The following is a 17,139-nucleotide window of genomic DNA, read 5'->3' on the forward strand; positions in this document are numbered from 1 at the left end:
ACAGTATGATGCGTGAAAGGATGCCATGCCATTGGTTGAGGACGGTGCCCCACATCAACATATTTTTCCACTGGCACAGGTTTCATAAAATCACAAATAGCGATTGAATATTCACTTACTTTTTGAAAATCTTCCTCTGATTTGTCATCCAAAGGGTCACAGCTATAACATGTAGTGTCGTTTTGCTAGATAAAATCCTTCTTTGTATCCCAAACAGTCTGTTTAGTTGGCGCCATCGATTTGAGTAATCCACTCGTTCAACATGCAGAGAAAGGAATCCAAAAATGTACACCTAAAGTTTGTTTCAACAAGTCAGAAATATGTTTCTATTTATTCCTCAGGTACATTTACATTACATTTAAGTCATTTAGCAGACGCTCTTATCCAGAGCGACTTACAAATTGGTGCATTCACCTTATGACATCCAGTGGAACAGCCACTTTACAATAGTGCATCTAAATCTTTTAAGGGGGGATTACTTTATCCTATCCTAGGTATTCCTTAAAGAGGTGGGGTTTCAGGTGTCTCCGGAAGGTGGTGATTGACTCCGCTGTCCTGGCGTCGTGAGGGAGTGTGTTACACTTAGGTACACTAAAATGTAAATAAACTATAATATTTAATACGGAAAGAAGTATTAGCAGGTGTGCATCCTCTTCATCGTGCAGAAACACAGATTTCCAAACTGGTATCGTCGTACTAAAACTCATATTTCTTACTCATATTCAAGTTACAAGCTTGAAACTTTGAACAAAGACTGTTGACACCTAGTGGAAGCCATAGGAATTGCAATCTGGGAGCTGGAATTGGGTATGCCCCTATGCTTTCCATTGTAAGAGCATGGACTCTCAAAAAATATATATATTTTTTTCCAGGTTGGATTTTCGTTGGATTTTCTCCTACCATATCTATTGTGTTATAATATCATACATTATTTTAACATTTCTACAAACTTCAAAGTGTTTTCTATCCAATGGTATCAATTCTATGCATATCCTGGCTTCTGGGCCTGAGTAACAGGCAGTTTACTTTGGGCATATCAGTCAGACAGGAAGTGGAGAAAAAAGGACCCAAGCCTGAAGAAGTTTTACAACTAGAGAGGTCTGGTATAGTGTTAATTAGAGAGGTCTGGTATAGTGTTAATTAGAGAGGTCTGGTATAGTGTTAATTAGAGAGGTCTGGTATAGTGTTAGTTAGAGAGGTCTGGTATAGTGTTAATTAGAGAGCTCTGGTATAGTGTTAATTAGAGAGGTCTGGTATAGTCTTAATTAGAGAGGTCTGGTATAGTGTTAGTTAGAGAGGTCTGGTATAGTGTTAATAATAGAGGTCTGGTATAGTGTTAATTAGAGAGGTCTTGTATAGTGTTAATTAGAGAGGTCTGGTATAGTGTTAATTAGAGAGGTCTGGTATAGTGTTAATGAGAGAGGTCTGGTATAGTGTTAGTTAGAGAAGTCTGGTATAGTGTTAATTAGAGAGGTCTGGTATAGTGTTAATTAGAGAGGTATTGTATAGTGTTAGTTAGAGAGGTCTGGTATAGTGTTAATTAGAGAGGTCTGGTATAGTGTTAATTAGAGAGGTCTGGTATAGTGTTAGTTAGAGAGGTCTGGTATAGTGTTAGTTAGAGAGGTCTGGTATAGTGTTAATTAGAGAGGTCTGGTATAGTGTTAATTAGAGAGGTCTGGTATAGTGTTAGTTAGAGAGGTCTGGTATAGTGTTAGTTAGAGAGGTCTGGTATAGTGTTAATTAGAGAGGTCTGGTATAGTGTTAATTAGAGAGGTCTGGTATAGTGTTAGTTAGAGAGGTCTGGTATAGTGTTAATTAGAGAGCTCTGGTATAGTGTTAATTAGAGAGGTCTGGTATAGTCTTAATTAGAGAGGTCTGGTATAGTGTTAATTAGAGAGGTCTGGTATAGTGTTATTTGGAGAGGTCTGGTATAGTGTTAGTTAGAGAGGTCTGGTATAGTGTTAATTAGAGAGGTCTGGTATAGTGTTAATTAGAGAGGTCTGGTATAGTGTTAATTAGAGAGGTCTGGTATAGTGTTAGTTAGAGAGGTCTGGTATAGTGTTAATTAGAGAGGTCTGGTATAGTGTTAATTAGAGAGGTCTGGTATAGTGTTAATTAGAGAGGTCTGGTATAGTGTTAGTTAGAGAGGTCTGGTATAGTGTTAATTAGAGAGGTCTGGTATAGTGTTAATTAGAGAGGTCTGGTATAGTGTTAATTAGTGAGGTCTGGTATAGTGTTAATTAGAGAGATCTGGTATAGTGTTAATTAGAGACGTCTGGTATAGTGTTAGTTAGAGAGGTCTGGTATAGTGTTAATTAGAGAGGTCTGGTATAGTGTTAATTAGAGAGGTCTGGTATAGTGTTAATTAGTGAGGTCTGGTATAGTGTTAATTAGAGAGATCTGGTATAGTGTTAATTAGAGACGTCTGGTATAGTGTTAGTTAGAGAGGTCTGGTATAGTTTTGACTAGAGAGCCATTTTGCTGGAGGGGGAGTGGAGGACCAGACGAGCATGACCCAGAAGGTGATGATAAGGCCAATGGTGTGTTATCAATCTGCTTTCTCAGTAGTATATTCTCAGTAGTATCTTCTCAGTAGTATCTTCTCAGTAATATCTTCTCAGTAGTATATTCTCAGTAGTATCTTCTCAGTAATATCTTCTCAGTAGTATATTCTCAGTAGTATCTTCTCAGTAGTATCTTCTCAGTAATATCTTCTCAGTAATATCTTCTCAGTAATATCTTCTCAGTAGTATATTCTCAGTAGTATCTTCTCAGTAATATCTTCTCAGTAGTATCTTCTCAGTAATATCTTCTCAGTAGTATCTTCTCTAAGGTTCTTGAGGTATCAGCAGACTCGTAGTTAGACACACACACACACACACACACACACACACACACACACACACACACACACACACACACACACACACACACACACACACACACACACACACACACACACACACACACACACACACACACACCACCACCGTTCCACCACCGTTCTACCACCGTTCCACCACCGTTCCACCACCGTTCTACCACCGTTCCACCACCGTTCTACCACCGTTCTACCACCGTCCACCACCGTTCCACTACCACCGTTCCACCACCGTTCTACCACCGTTCTACCACCGTTCTACCACCACCGTTCCACCACAGTTCTACCACCGTTCCACCACCGTTCTACCACCGTTCTACCACCGTTCTACCACCGTTCTACCACCGTTCTACCACAGTTCTACCACCGTTCTACCACCGTTCCACTACCACCGTTCTACCACAGTTCTACCACCGTTCCACCACCGTTCCACCACCGTTCTACCACCGTTCTACCACCGTTCCACTACCACCGTTCTACCACAGTTCCACCACCGTTCTACCACCGTTACCACCACCACCGTTCTACCACAGTTCTACCACCGTTCTACCACCGTTCCACTACCACCGTTCTACCACAGTTCTACCACCGTTCCACCACCGTTGCACCACACCGTTCCACCACACCATTCCACCACCACACCGTTCCACCACACCGTTCCACCTCCACACCGTTCCACCACACCGTTCCACCACCACACCGTTCCACCACACCGTTCCACCACCACACCGTTCCACCACACCATTCCACCAACACACCGTTCCACCACCACACCGTTCCACCACACCGTTCCACCACCACACCGTTCCACCACACCGTTCCACCACCACACCGTTCCACCACCACACCGTTCCACCACCGTTCCACCACCACACCGTTCCACCACCACACCGTTCCACCTCCCACCGTTCCACCACCGTTCCACCACCGTTCCACCACCACCGTTCCACCACCACACCGTTCCACCACCGTTCCACCACCGTTCTACCACCGTTCCACCACCGTTCTACCACCACACCGTTCAACCACCGTTCCACCACCACACCGTTCCACCACACCGTTCCACCACCGTTCTACCACCACACCGTTCCACCACCGTTCTACCACCATTCTACCACCGTTCTACCACCGTTCCACCACCGTTCCACCACCGTTCTACCACCGTTCTACCACCGTTCCACCACCGTTCCACCACCGTTCTACCACCGTTCTACCACCGTTCCACCACCGTTCCACCACCGTTCTACCACCGTTCTACCACCGTTCTACCACCGTTCCACCACCACACCGTTCCACCACCACCGTTCCACCACCACACCGTTCCACCACCACACCGTTCCACCTCCACACCGTTCCACCACCACACCGTTCCACCACCGTTCCACCACACCGTTCCACCTCCACACCATTCCACCACCACACCGTTCCACCTCCACACCGTTCCACCTCCACACCGTTCCACCTCCACACCGTTCCACCTCCACACCGTTCCACCACCCACCGTTCCACCACCACCGTTCCACCTCCCACGTTCCACCTCCACACCGTTCCACCCACCACCGTTCCACCACCACACCGTTCCATCACCACACCGTTCCACCACCACACCGTTCCACCTCCCACCGTTCCACCTCCACACCGTTCCACCTCCACACCGTTCCACCACCTCCACACCGTTCCACCACCCACCGTTCCACCACCGTTCCACCACACCGTTCCACCTCCACCGTTCCACCACCACACCGTTCCACCACCACCGTTCCACCACCACCACACCGTTCCACCTCCACACCGTTCCACCACCACACCGTTCCACCTCCACACCGTTCCACCTCCACACCGTTCCACCTCCACACCGTTCCACCTCCACACCGTTCCACCACCACACCGTTCCACCTCCACACCGTTCCACCTCCACACCGTTCCACCACCCACCGTTCCACCACCGTTCCACCACACCGTTCCACCTCCACACCGTTCCACCACCCACCGTTCCACCTCCACACCGTTCCACCTCCCACCGTTCCACCTCCACACCGTTCCACCACCACACCGTTCCACCACCACACCGTTCCACCTCCCACCACACCGTTCCACCTCCACACCGTTCCACCTCCACACCGTTCCACCTCCACACCGTTCCACCTCCACACCGTTCCACCACCACACCGTTCCACCTCCACACCGTTCCACCACCACACCGTTCCACCTCCACACCGTTCCACCTCCACACCGTTCCACCACCACACCGTTCCACCTCCACACCGTTCCACCACACCGTTCCACCTCCACACCGTTCCACAAAGTGGACAATCTCATTGCAAACATGGATTCCATCTGTCAACAATTACAGAGCTTTATTTACCAGACAAACTGATGACACTGCAGGTGACAGGAAGAAACAACTGGTCTGTTATTGGCTGATGCAGGTGACAGGAATAAACAACTGGTCTGTTATTGGCTGATGCAAGTGACAGGAATAAACAACTGGTCTGTTATTGGCTGATGCAGGTGACAGGAAGAAACAACTGGTCTGTTATTGGCTGATGCAGGTGACAGGAATAAACAACTGGTCTGTTATTGGCTGATGCAAGTGACAGGAATAAACAACTGGTCTGTTATTGGCTGATGCAGGTGACATGAAGAAACTTCACAAACAACGGTTTGTGATATAATCAGTGCCAATTCACTTTTCATATAATGCAATTTTTGCACCTAATTTAATTAAAGAAATGTAAAACATGAATTAATGTGCCCGTTGTTTTCTGTCTGGTTCTGGTCCTGTATGTGAGGAAAAACTAAATCAGCATCTAATGAATTAAATTGAATATTTTCAGCTAATTTCCTGCTGAAGTCTCTGCTCAAGCCTGTCTAATTGAGTTCATGCTATTGTAGGTTTGATGCAAAAGGTAAATTACTCAAGTAATATACGTAATGCAAATTTATTGCAAGATCATAAAAAAATGTGTTGACACAAGCACATAGCTATTGTTGTTATTTTGGGGGTTTTGAATGTGCTGATTGTTTATGAAGTCACCTATTCCCAGAGCTGGACTGGGTGAAATTGGAATGAGAAACTCTGCAAGATTTAACAAGAAATAATCCCTGATGAATTTGATCACGAAGCCTTTTGCTATATTTTACTACAAAATATGAATGTATTTAATGTTACATCAATATTGTTTTTATAATGTAAAATATTAAAATATATATATATATATATATATATATAATATATTTCAGTATAATTTACAGTAATAGTAAGAATACAGATGAATCATCTAGGTTTATCTGTAGCGATCTGAATGGTTTGCAATCCGTGTCAGCAGTGACACCAGCGAGAGGGCAACGATTACGAAATGACTGGTGCACGACCATCATAACCCTGATCATTACCATAACCCTGATCCTTACCGTAACCCTGATCATTACCATAACCCTGATCATTACCATAACCCTGATCATTACCATAACCCTGATCATTACCATAACCCTGATCATTACCATAACCCTGATCATTACCGTAACCCTGATCATTACCATAACCCTGATCATTACCATAACCCTGATCATTACCATAACCCTGATCATTACCATAACCCTGATCATTACCATAACCCTGATCATTACCGTAACCCTGATCATTACCATAACCCTGATCATTACCGTAACCCTGATCATTACCGTAACCCTGATCATTACCATAACCCTGATCATTACCATAACCCTGATCATTACCATAACCCTGATCATTACCGTAACCCTGATCATTACCATAACCCTGATCATTACCATAACCCTGATCATTACCGTAACCCTGATCATTACCATAACCCTGATCATTACCGTAACCCTGATCCTTACCGTAACCCTGATCATTACCATAACCCTGATCATTACCATAACCTGATCATTAACATAACCTGATCATTACCATAACCCTGATCATTACCGTAACCCTGATCATTACCGTAACCTGATCATTACCATAACCCTGATCATTACCATAACCCTGATCATTACCGTAACCCTGATCATTACCATAACCCTGATCATTACCATAACCCTGATCATTACCGTAACCCTGATCATTACCATAACCTGATCATTACCATAACCCTGATCATTACCGTAACCCTGATCATTAACATAACCCTGATCATTACCATAACCCTGATCTTACCGTAACCCTGATCATTACCGTAACCCTGATCATTACCGTAACCCTGATCATTACCGTAACCCTGATCATTACCGTAACCCTGATCATTACCATAACCCTGATCATTACCGTAACCTGATCATTACCATAACCCTGATCATTACCATAACCCTGATCATTACAGTAACCCTGATCATTACCGTAACCCTGATCATTACCGTAACCCTGATCATTACCGTAACCCTGATCATTACCGTAACCCTGATCCTTACCATAACCCTGATCATTACCATAACCCTGATCATTACCGTAACCCTGATCATTACCATAACCCTGATCATTACCGTAACCCTGATCCTTACCGTAACCCTGATCATTACCATAACCCTGATCCTTATCATAACCCTGATCATTACCATAACCCTGATCATTACCGTAACCCTGATCATTACCGTAACCCTGATCATTACCATAACCCTGATCATTACCATAACCCTGATCCTTACCATAACCCTGATCATTACCATAACCCTGATCCTTACCGTAACCCTGATCATTACCATAACCCTGATCCTTACCGTAACCCTGATCATTACCATAACCCTGATCATTACCATAACCCTGATCATTACTATAACCCTGATCATTACCGTAACCCTGATCATTACCATAACCCTGATCATTACCGTAACCCTGATCATTACCATAAACCTGATCCTTATCATAACCCTGATCATTACCATAACCCTGAACATTACCATAACCTGATCATTACCGTAACCCTGATCATTACCATAACCCTGATCCTTACCGTAACCCTGATCATTACCGTAACCCTGATCATTACCATAACCCTGATCATTACCATAACCCTGATCATTACCATAACCCTGATCCTTACCGTAACCCTGATCATTACCATAACCCTGATCATTACCATAACCCCGATCTTTACCATAACCCTGATCATTACCATAACCCTGATCCTTACCGTAACCTGATCATTACCATAACCCTGATCATTACCATAACCCGATCATTACCATAACCCTGATCATTACCATAACCTGATCATTACCATAACCCTGATCATTACCATAACCCTGATCATTACCATAACCCTGATCATTACCATAACCCTGATCATTACCATAACCCTGATCATTACCGTAACCCTGATCATTACCATAACCCTGATCATTACCATAACCCTGATCATTACCATAACCCTGATCATTACCATAACCCTGATCATTACCATAACCCTGATCCTTACCATAACCCTGATCATTACCATAACCCTGATCATTACCATAACCCTGATCATTACCGTAACCCTGATCATTACCATAACCCTGATCATTACCATAACCCTGATCATTACCATAACCCTGATCTTTACCATAACCCTGATCATTACCATAACCCTGATCATTACCATGACCCTGATCATTACCGTAACCCTGATCATTACCATAACCCTGATTATTACCATGGACCATAACCCTGATCATTACCATGATTCTAACCCTGATCGTTACCATGAACTAGTCATCACATTTGCCATGCTCTCTCTCTCTCTCTCTCTCTCTCTTTCTCTCTCTCTCTATTGTACCATAGTACTGTCCTGTGTGATCCAGTAGTCTATTGTTCCATAGTACTGTCCTGTGTGATCCAGTAGTCTATTGTACCATAGTATTGTCCTGTGTGATCCAGCAGTCTATTGTTCCATAGTATTGTCCTGTGTGATCCAGTAGTCTATTGTTCCATAGTACTGTCCTGTGTGATCCAGTAGTCTATTGTACCATAGTACTGTCCTGTGTGATCCAGTAGTCTATTGGTCCATAGTACTGTCCTGTGTGATCCAGTAGTCTATTGGTCCATAGTACTGTCCTGTGTGATCCAGTAGTCTATTGCTCCATAGTATTATCCTGTGTGATCCAGTAGTCTATTGTACCATAGTACTGTCCTGTGTGATCCAGTAGTCTATTGTACCATAGTACTGTCCTGTGTGATCCAGTAGTCTATTGGTCCATACCCTGTGTGATCCAGTATTGTCCTGTGTGAACCCAGTAGTCTATTGTACCATAGTACTGTCCTGTGTGATCCAGTAGTCTATTGGTCCATAGTATTGTCCTGTGTGATCCAGTAGTCTATTGTACCATAGTATTGTCCTGTGATCCAGTAGTCTATTGTTCCATAGTACTGTCCTGTGTGATCCAGTAGTCTATCGGTCCATAGTACTGTCCTGTGTGATCCAGTAGTCTATTGGTCCATAGTATTGTCCTGTGTGATCAGTAGTCTATTGTACCATAGTACTGTCCTGTGTGATCCAGTAGTCTATTGTACCATAGTACTGTCCTGTGTGATCCAGTAGTCTATTGTACCATAGTACTGTCCTGTGTGATCCAGTAGTCTATTGTACCATAGTACTGTCCTGTGTGATCAGTAGTCATTAACCATAGTACTGTCCTGTGTGACCAGTAGTCTATTGTACCATAGTACTGTCCTGTGTGATCCAGTAGTCTATTGTACCATAGTACTGTCCTGTGTGATCCAGTAGTCTATTGTACCATAGTACTGTCCTGTGTGATCCAGTAGTCTATTGTACCATAGTACTGTCCTGTGTGATCCAGTAGTCTATTGGTCCATAGTATTGTCTGTGTGATCCAGTAGTCTATTTACCATAGTACTGTCCTGTGTGATCCAGTAGTCTATTGTACCATAGTACTGTCCTGTGTGATCCAGTAGTCTATTGTACCATAGTACTGTCCTGTGTGATCCAGTAGTCAGTCTATTGTACCATAGTACTGTCCTGTGTGATCCAGTAGTCTATTGTACCATAGTACTGTCCTGTGTGATCCAGTAGTCTATTGTACCATAGTACTGTCCTGTGTGATCCAGTAGTCTATTGTACCATAGTACTGTCCTGTGTGATCCAGTAGTCTATTGTACCATAGTACTGTCCTGTGTGATCCAGTAGTCTATTGTACCATAGTATTGTCCTGTGTGATCCAGTAGTCTATTGTACCATAGTACTGTCCTGTGTGATCCAGTAGTCTATTGTACCATAGTATTGTCCTGTGTGATCCAGTAGTCTATTGGTCCATAGTACTGTCCTGTGTGATCCAGTAGTCTATTGTTCCATAGTACTGTCCTGTGTGATCCAGTAGTCTATTGTACCATAGTACTGTCCTGTGTGATCCAGTAGTCTATTGGTCCATAGTATTGTCCTGTGTGTGGAAAGAATATTATCTCGCTCAACATTGTGGCACTTGATTACTGATCAATCACAGTTGATTACTGATCAATCACAGTTGTTTACTGATCAAAGAGCAGGTTGTTGAGTATGCGTGACATCATCAGCACTGTCAGCTGTCTATACAGTCACCAAGCTCCTTGTTAAAGCCCAGCATTGGGCAATGGGCTCAGTGGGATAATCAAACATCTGACCCCCCTCATCATGCTAATCAGTTAGTGATATGTGAAAGGGGGCTGGACTTATATGACCTTACCTTTTAAATCTCTGTGTATCTCAGCATAGAGGCTTCTCTCGTTCCATCCCACACTAGATTCAGGACTGTTTCGTTCCCCACCACCAGTGACAACATGGCAAAGACAATGGTAAGTCTTAATAACCTTCGTGCTTGTCACGCCTTGGCCTTCGTTATCTTTGTTTTCTTTATTATCTTGGTTAGGTCAGGGTGTGACATGGGTGATTTTATGTGTTTTGGCTGGTCTAGGGGTTTTGTATGTTTACGGGGTGTTTTTCTGGTCTAGGGGTTTATGGAAGTCTATGGATGCCTAGATTGGTTCTCAATTAGAGGCAGCTGTCTGTCGTTGTCTCTGATTGGAAACCATATTTAGGCAGCCATGTTCTGTGGCTATTTTGTGGGTGATTTGTCTTCTGTCTTTGTGTCGTTGCACCAGATAGGACTGTTTCGGTTTTTCCACATTTGTTGTTTTGGTATTTTGTAGTGTTCACGTTTATGGTCTTTATTAAACATGTTGACCACTACCCACGCTGCATTTTGGTCCTCCTCTCCTTCAGCGGAAGACCTGTTACAGCTGCCTAAAGTATGAATCCGAATCAGAGACGACGATAGACAGCTGTCCCTGATTGAGAACCATACCCGACCAAAACATAGAAACACAAAAAACATAGAAAACAGAACATAGAATGCCCACACCAAATCACACCCTGACCAAACCAAATAGAGACATAAAAAAAAAGTCTCTCTAAGGTCAGGGTGTGACACTGGATACTATTATATACATTACTATACAATATTCATGGGACATAAACTGTAAGTTGTGATTACAAAGCCAGAGATAAATGATGGAATGGCATGAAGCAAACCCAATAATAAATTAAATCAATAAATAATTAATAAAATACGATCCTTTTGACCTTCCGTTCAAAGACGGTCAACTATACGCTTCTTCATAACAGGTACTTGAGCTGAAGAATGTGAAGCTGAGAGCTGGAGACCAGTTGAAAGTGGCGGGGAGGATTCTGCCTGAGGCGAAGGGGTACGTACCTTTAACTGGTCTGGTTTGGAAGTCACACGCAGAGAACCCATCACATTATTTTACAAGAAGAGTTGAAAAACAAACCAACAGTTACACAAAAGTTTGTTCTAAAGACTAGAGAATGGAGAATGGTTTAGTGTTGCTATACTGATGAGTGGTAGAGTGTATGTGTGGTATCCTGTATGTGTGGTATCCTGTATGTGTGGTATCCTGTCTGTGTGGTATCCTGTATGTGTGGTATCCTGTATGTGTGGTATCCTGTATGTGTGGTATCCTGTATGTGTGGTATACTGTCTGTGTCTGTATACTGTCTGTGTCTGTATAGTGTCTGTATAGTGTCTGTATAGTGTCTGTATAGTGTCTGTATAGTGTCTGTGTGGTATAGTGTCTGTGTGGTATAGTGTCTGTGTGTGGTAGAGTGTCTGTGTGTGGTAGAGTGTCTGTGTGTGGTAGAGTGTCTGTGTGTGGTAGAGTGTCTGTGTGTGGTAGAGTGTATGTGTGAAACCAATTCATGTCAGAGAAGTGCAGACACGTAGTGGGGTTTCTGGAATGATTTGTCATGTGACTTCCTGTTACTCAGGTCCAGAGGTGAGGTCAAGAAGGGTTCTTCTGTTTGGGTCGAATACGTTACTTAGCAACGATTTCAGTTGAACGATTTGAATGAACATTCCAAAATGTTGGTTTATAACAACAAACAGCTATGATTACTGTGGTCATACTGCTAACGACTTCATATTCCTACTACATGCAATGGAAAACCTACATGGACAAATTATTATTTGTATCGGCAGTTTCGACCCAAAACAGACACTTACGTTCGCCTCACAACTACCCTTCTCGGACTGTTTCCTAATGTTACCGAACGTGTGCGGGCTTTAACACAAAACAACATTTTGACAGAGAATTATTTCCCTTGTTTAAACGAACCTCAAGGTTCCAGATAGATCTGGGCTGTGACGAAGATCACCTGGCACTGCACTTCAACCCACGTTTTGAGGATGACACGGACGGTGCTGTGCTCGTGTGCAACTCAAAGATTGACGGCTGCTGGGGTCATGAGGAGAGAGAGAAACACAGTGGCCTCCAAAGGGGTTCTACTTTCAAGGTGGGACAATTATTGGGATGGGAAGAGAGTGGACCGAAGGAGGACGTTAGTCCCGGATATATACACAAATGTTTAGATAAATGAAAATATAATATTTGAGAAGAATGTCATTGTGGTATTTCTTAAAGGGATGAGTCGGATGAACTTGTTGATACCATTTTTATGTCTCTGAGTCCAGTATGATGGAAGTTAAAAAGGTAGTTTTGTGTGCCAATGCTAACTTGTGTTAGCGCTAGCTTAGCGCAAAGACTGAAAGTATGCTAGCTGTACACGAAGACTAGAATGCTTTTTTTGCTGATTCACTACCTCTAACCTCATACTGGATGATTCACTACCTCTAACCTCATACTGGATGATTCACTACCTCTAACCTCATACTGGATGATTCACTACCTCTAACCTCATATGATTCACTACCTCTAACTTCATACTGGATGATTCACTACCTCTAACCTCATACTGGATGATTCACTACCTCTAACCTCATACTGGATGATTCACTACCTCTAACCTCATACTGGATGATTCACTACCTCTAACCTCATACTGTACTGGATGATTCACTACCTCTAACCTCATACTGGATGATTCACTACCTCTAACCTCATACTGGATGATTCACTACCTAGATCTTCATACGGGACCCGGAGACATAACAATAATAATAATAATATATGCCATTTAGCTGACGCTTTTATCCAAAGCGACTTACAGTCATGTGTGCATACATTCTACGTATGGGTGGTCCCGGGAATCGAACCCACTACCCTGGCGTTACAAGCGCCATGCTCTACCAACTGAGCCACAGAAGGACCAACCGTATCCACGACTTCATCTGACTCTGGGGAAGTAGATAAAGGGCTTTATTGTCAACATCCTGAACTATCCCTTTAAGATTGGTCAGCGTAGTTAGTTATGAGTTCTGTCGTACTGACTGCATTGTTCAGTGTAGTTAGTTATGAGTTCTGTCGTACTGACTGCATTGGTCAGTGTAGTTAGTTATGAGTTCTGTCGTACTGACTGCATTGGTCAGTGTAGTTAGTTATGAGTTCTGTCGTACTGACTGCATTGGTCAGTGTAGTTATGAGTTCTGTCGTACTGACTGCATTGGTCAGTGTAGTTATGAGTTCTGTCGTACTGACTGCATTGTTCAGTGTAGTTAGTTATGAGTTCTGTCATACTGACTGCATTGTTCAGTGTAGTTATGAATTCTGTCGTACTGACTGCATTGTTCAGTACAGCCTTTAATTACTAGATGAATGGATAATCTTGGGCATATATACATTTTTAGATGTATTTTAACCTGTAATTAACTAGTCAAGTCAGAGTTGAACTAGGCGTAGAATATAGTGATGTAACAATGAGAGTGAGTCAATGTGTTGTCATAGTGATGGGTGTTCTCTCTCAGATTGTCCTGAAGCTGACCGGAGACCTGTTTGAAGTGGAGATGCCTAATGGACATGAGATCAAATTCCCCAACCGTTCCGTCTTGGACGTCATTACCTACGTTCGTGTCAGAGGGGACTTAAAGCTCACCGCCTTTAAGATCTACTAAAGAGACCCATAATATCCACCTTGTGTAGCCTGGCAACAACGGCACGGCCAATTTGTCTCGTTTTGTCTTCCAATTTCCGTGGCGTTCCGGCCCAATGACACACAAGCAAGTGGGCGGGGCTACATATAGAGTTAGACCAATGGGCAGTAAAGACAGGATCAATGGCCTGTATCAAATAGTAAATGGAAATATGGGATGACCATGGTACGTTTTGTTGTCACAATATTCTGACAAACAGTAAACACAAGGGACAACTGGGGGTGAGGTTAGGATACTGTCAACTAATTACATTCCTTTACAAATACAGACGTATTACACACACACACATCTTGGCCGAATGAAATATCAGTCAATGTTTTACTTGTTTTGGTGAGAGAGAATGTATTCTGATACTGTAGTAGCCCAAATGATTACATTATTACTGATCTAATCTAGTAGCCCAAATGATTACATTATGACTGACCTAATCTGATGTTCTGATACTGTAGTAGCCCATTACATTATGACTGACCTAATCTAGTAGCCCAAATGATTACATTATGACTGACCTAATCTAGTAGCCCAAATGATTACATTATGACTGACCTAATCTAGTAGCCCAAATGATTACATTATGACTGACCTAATCTAGTAGCCCAAATGATTACATTATGACTGATCTAATCTCTGATGTTCTGATACTAGCCCAAATGTTCTGATAATCTAGTAGCCCAAATGATTACATTATGACTGACCTAATCTAGTAGCCCAAATGATTACATTATGACTGACCTAATCTAGTAGCCCAAATGATTACATTATGACTGACTAATCTACTAGTAGCCCAAATGATTACATTATGACTGACCTAATCTCTGATGTTCTGATACTAGTAGCCCAAATGATTACATTATTACTGATCTAATCTCTGATGTTCTGATACTGTAGTAGCCCATTACATTATGACTGACCTAATCTAGTAGCCCAAATGATTACATTATGACTGACCTAATCTAGTAGCCCAAATGATTACATTATGACTGACCTAATCTAGTAGCCCAAATGATTACATTATGACTGACCTAATCTAGTAGCCCAAATGATTACATTATGACTGATCTAATCTCTGATGTTCTGATACTAGTAGCCCAAATGATTACATTATGACTGACCTAATCTAGTAGCCCAAATGATTACATTATGACTGACCCAAATGATTACATTATGACTGTAGCCCAAATGATTACATTATGACTGACCTAATCTGATGTTCTGATACTAGTAGCCCAAATGATTACATTATGACTGACCTAATCTAGTAGCCCAAATAGCCCAAATGATTACATTATGACTGATTAGTAGCCCAAATGATTACATTATGACTGACCTAATCTAGTAGCCCAAATGATTACATTATGACTGATCCTGAATCTAGTAGCCCAAATGATTACATTATGACTGACCTAATCTAGTAGCCCAAAAATGACCTAATCTCTGATGTTCTGATACTAGTAGCCCAAATGATTACATTATGACTGACCTAATCTAGTAGCCCAAATGATTACATTATGACTGACCTAATCTCTGATGTTCTGATACTGTAGTAGCCCAAATGATTACATTATGACTGACCTAATCTAGTAGCCCAAATGATTACATTATGACTGACCTAATCTCTGATGTTCTGATACTAGTAGCCCAAATGATTACATTATGACTGACCTAATCTAGTAGCCCAAATGATTACATTATGACTGACCTAATCTAGTAGCCCAAATGATTACATTATGACTGACCTAATCTCTGATGTTCTGATACTAGTAGCCCAAATGATTACATTATGACTGACCTAATCTAGTAGCCCAAATGATTACATTATGACTGACCTAATCTGTAGCCCAAATGATTACATTATGACTGATCTAATCTCTGATGTTCTGATACTAGTAGCCCAAATGATTACATTATGACTGATCTAATCTCTGATGTTCTGATACTAGTAGCCCAAATGATTACATTATGACTGACCTAATCTCTGATGTTCTGATACTAGTAGCCCAAATGATTACATTATGACTGACCTAATCTAGTAGCCCAAATGATTACATTATGACTGACCTAATCTCTGATGTTCTGATACTAGTAGCCCAAATGATTACATTATGACTGACCTAATCTCTGATGTTCTGATACTAGTAGCCCAAATGATTACATTATGACTGACCTAATCTAGTAGCCCTAAAGTAGATTACATTATGACTGACCTAATCTCTGATGTTCTGATACTGTAGTAGCCCAAATGATTACATTATGACTGACCGTGTCGACAGATTGAGTCAACAACAGAATAGCCGTTGACTCCAGAAGCATGGCGTCATTTTTACGATGATTTCCAAATGTTATTGTCTGTAGACATTGAAGTAGAACATAATGGACGCCTGTCATGTCATCAATAAAGTTCATTGAAGTAGAACATAATGGACGCCTGTCATGTCATCAATAAAGTTAATTGAAGTAGAACATAATGGACGCCTGTCATGTCATCAATAAAGTTCAATTGAAGTGAAGTAGAACATAATGGACGCCTGTCATGTCATCAATAAAGTTAATTGAAGTAGAACATAATACGCCTGTCATGTCATCAATAAAGTTAATTGAAGTAGAACATAATGGACGCCTGTCATGTCATCAATAAAGTTAATTGAAGTAGAACATAATGGACGCCTGTCATGTCATCAATCATTGAAGTAAAGTTATCAATAAAGTTAATTGAAGTAGAACATAAACTGTCATGTCATCAATAAAGTTAATGTAGAACGCCTGTCATGTCATCAATAAAGTTCATTGAAGTAGAACATAATGGACGCCTGTCATGTCATCAATAAAGTTCATTGAAGTAGAACATAATGGACGCCTGTCATGTC

The 17,139-nt window shown here is 42.1% G+C and overlaps 1 protein-coding gene and 1 long non-coding RNA gene across 28 annotated transcripts; one reads left to right on the forward strand and one right to left on the reverse strand.

Annotated features, from left to right (window-relative positions):
* The first annotated feature begins 10,401 nt into the window (after positions 1-10,401).
* On the forward strand, positions 10,402-14,670 carry LOC118382372 (galectin-1-like). Its single transcript, XM_052505918.1, has 4 exons — positions 10,402-10,667; positions 11,497-11,576; positions 12,510-12,681; positions 14,090-14,670. The coding sequence occupies exons 1-4, from the start codon at positions 10,653-10,655 to the stop codon at positions 14,234-14,236; spliced, it is 414 nt and encodes a 137-aa protein (XP_052361878.1). The 5' UTR covers positions 10,402-10,652; the 3' UTR covers positions 14,237-14,670.
* LOC127922272 (uncharacterized) lies at positions 14,635-16,454 on the reverse strand. 27 transcript variants are annotated; one of them, XR_008110730.1, is made up of 5 exons: positions 16,244-16,451; positions 15,703-16,101; positions 15,187-15,387; positions 14,748-14,895; positions 14,635-14,699 (listed from the first exon to the last, which is right to left on the reverse strand). It is a non-coding gene; the product is annotated as an uncharacterized LOC127922272 (long non-coding RNA). The 27 variants fall into 27 exon arrangements; XR_008110731.1 differs by lacking the exon at positions 14,635-14,699 and adding an exon at positions 14,971-15,007 and having other exon boundaries at positions 14,717-14,858; XR_008110736.1 differs by lacking the exon at positions 14,635-14,699 and adding an exon at positions 15,084-15,136 and having other exon boundaries at positions 14,749-14,858.
* Between the last annotated feature and the right edge of the window lie 685 nt (positions 16,455-17,139).

Source organism: Oncorhynchus keta, unplaced genomic scaffold (genome assembly GCF_023373465.1).
Source record: "Oncorhynchus keta strain PuntledgeMale-10-30-2019 unplaced genomic scaffold, Oket_V2 Un_contig_25075_pilon_pilon, whole genome shotgun sequence".
Taxonomy (NCBI): domain Eukaryota; kingdom Metazoa; phylum Chordata; class Actinopteri; order Salmoniformes; family Salmonidae; genus Oncorhynchus; species Oncorhynchus keta.

Excerpts from the sequence above, each read along its gene's own strand:
- LOC118382372 (XM_052505918.1), top strand. Across the intron at positions 11,577-12,509 it reads ATTCTGCCTGAGGCGAAGGG|GTTCCAGATAGATCTGGGCT; the intron begins GTACGTACCTTT and ends ACGAACCTCAAG. Across the intron at positions 12,682-14,089 it reads AAAGGGGTTCTACTTTCAAG|ATTGTCCTGAAGCTGACCGG; the intron begins GTGGGACAATTA and ends GTTCTCTCTCAG.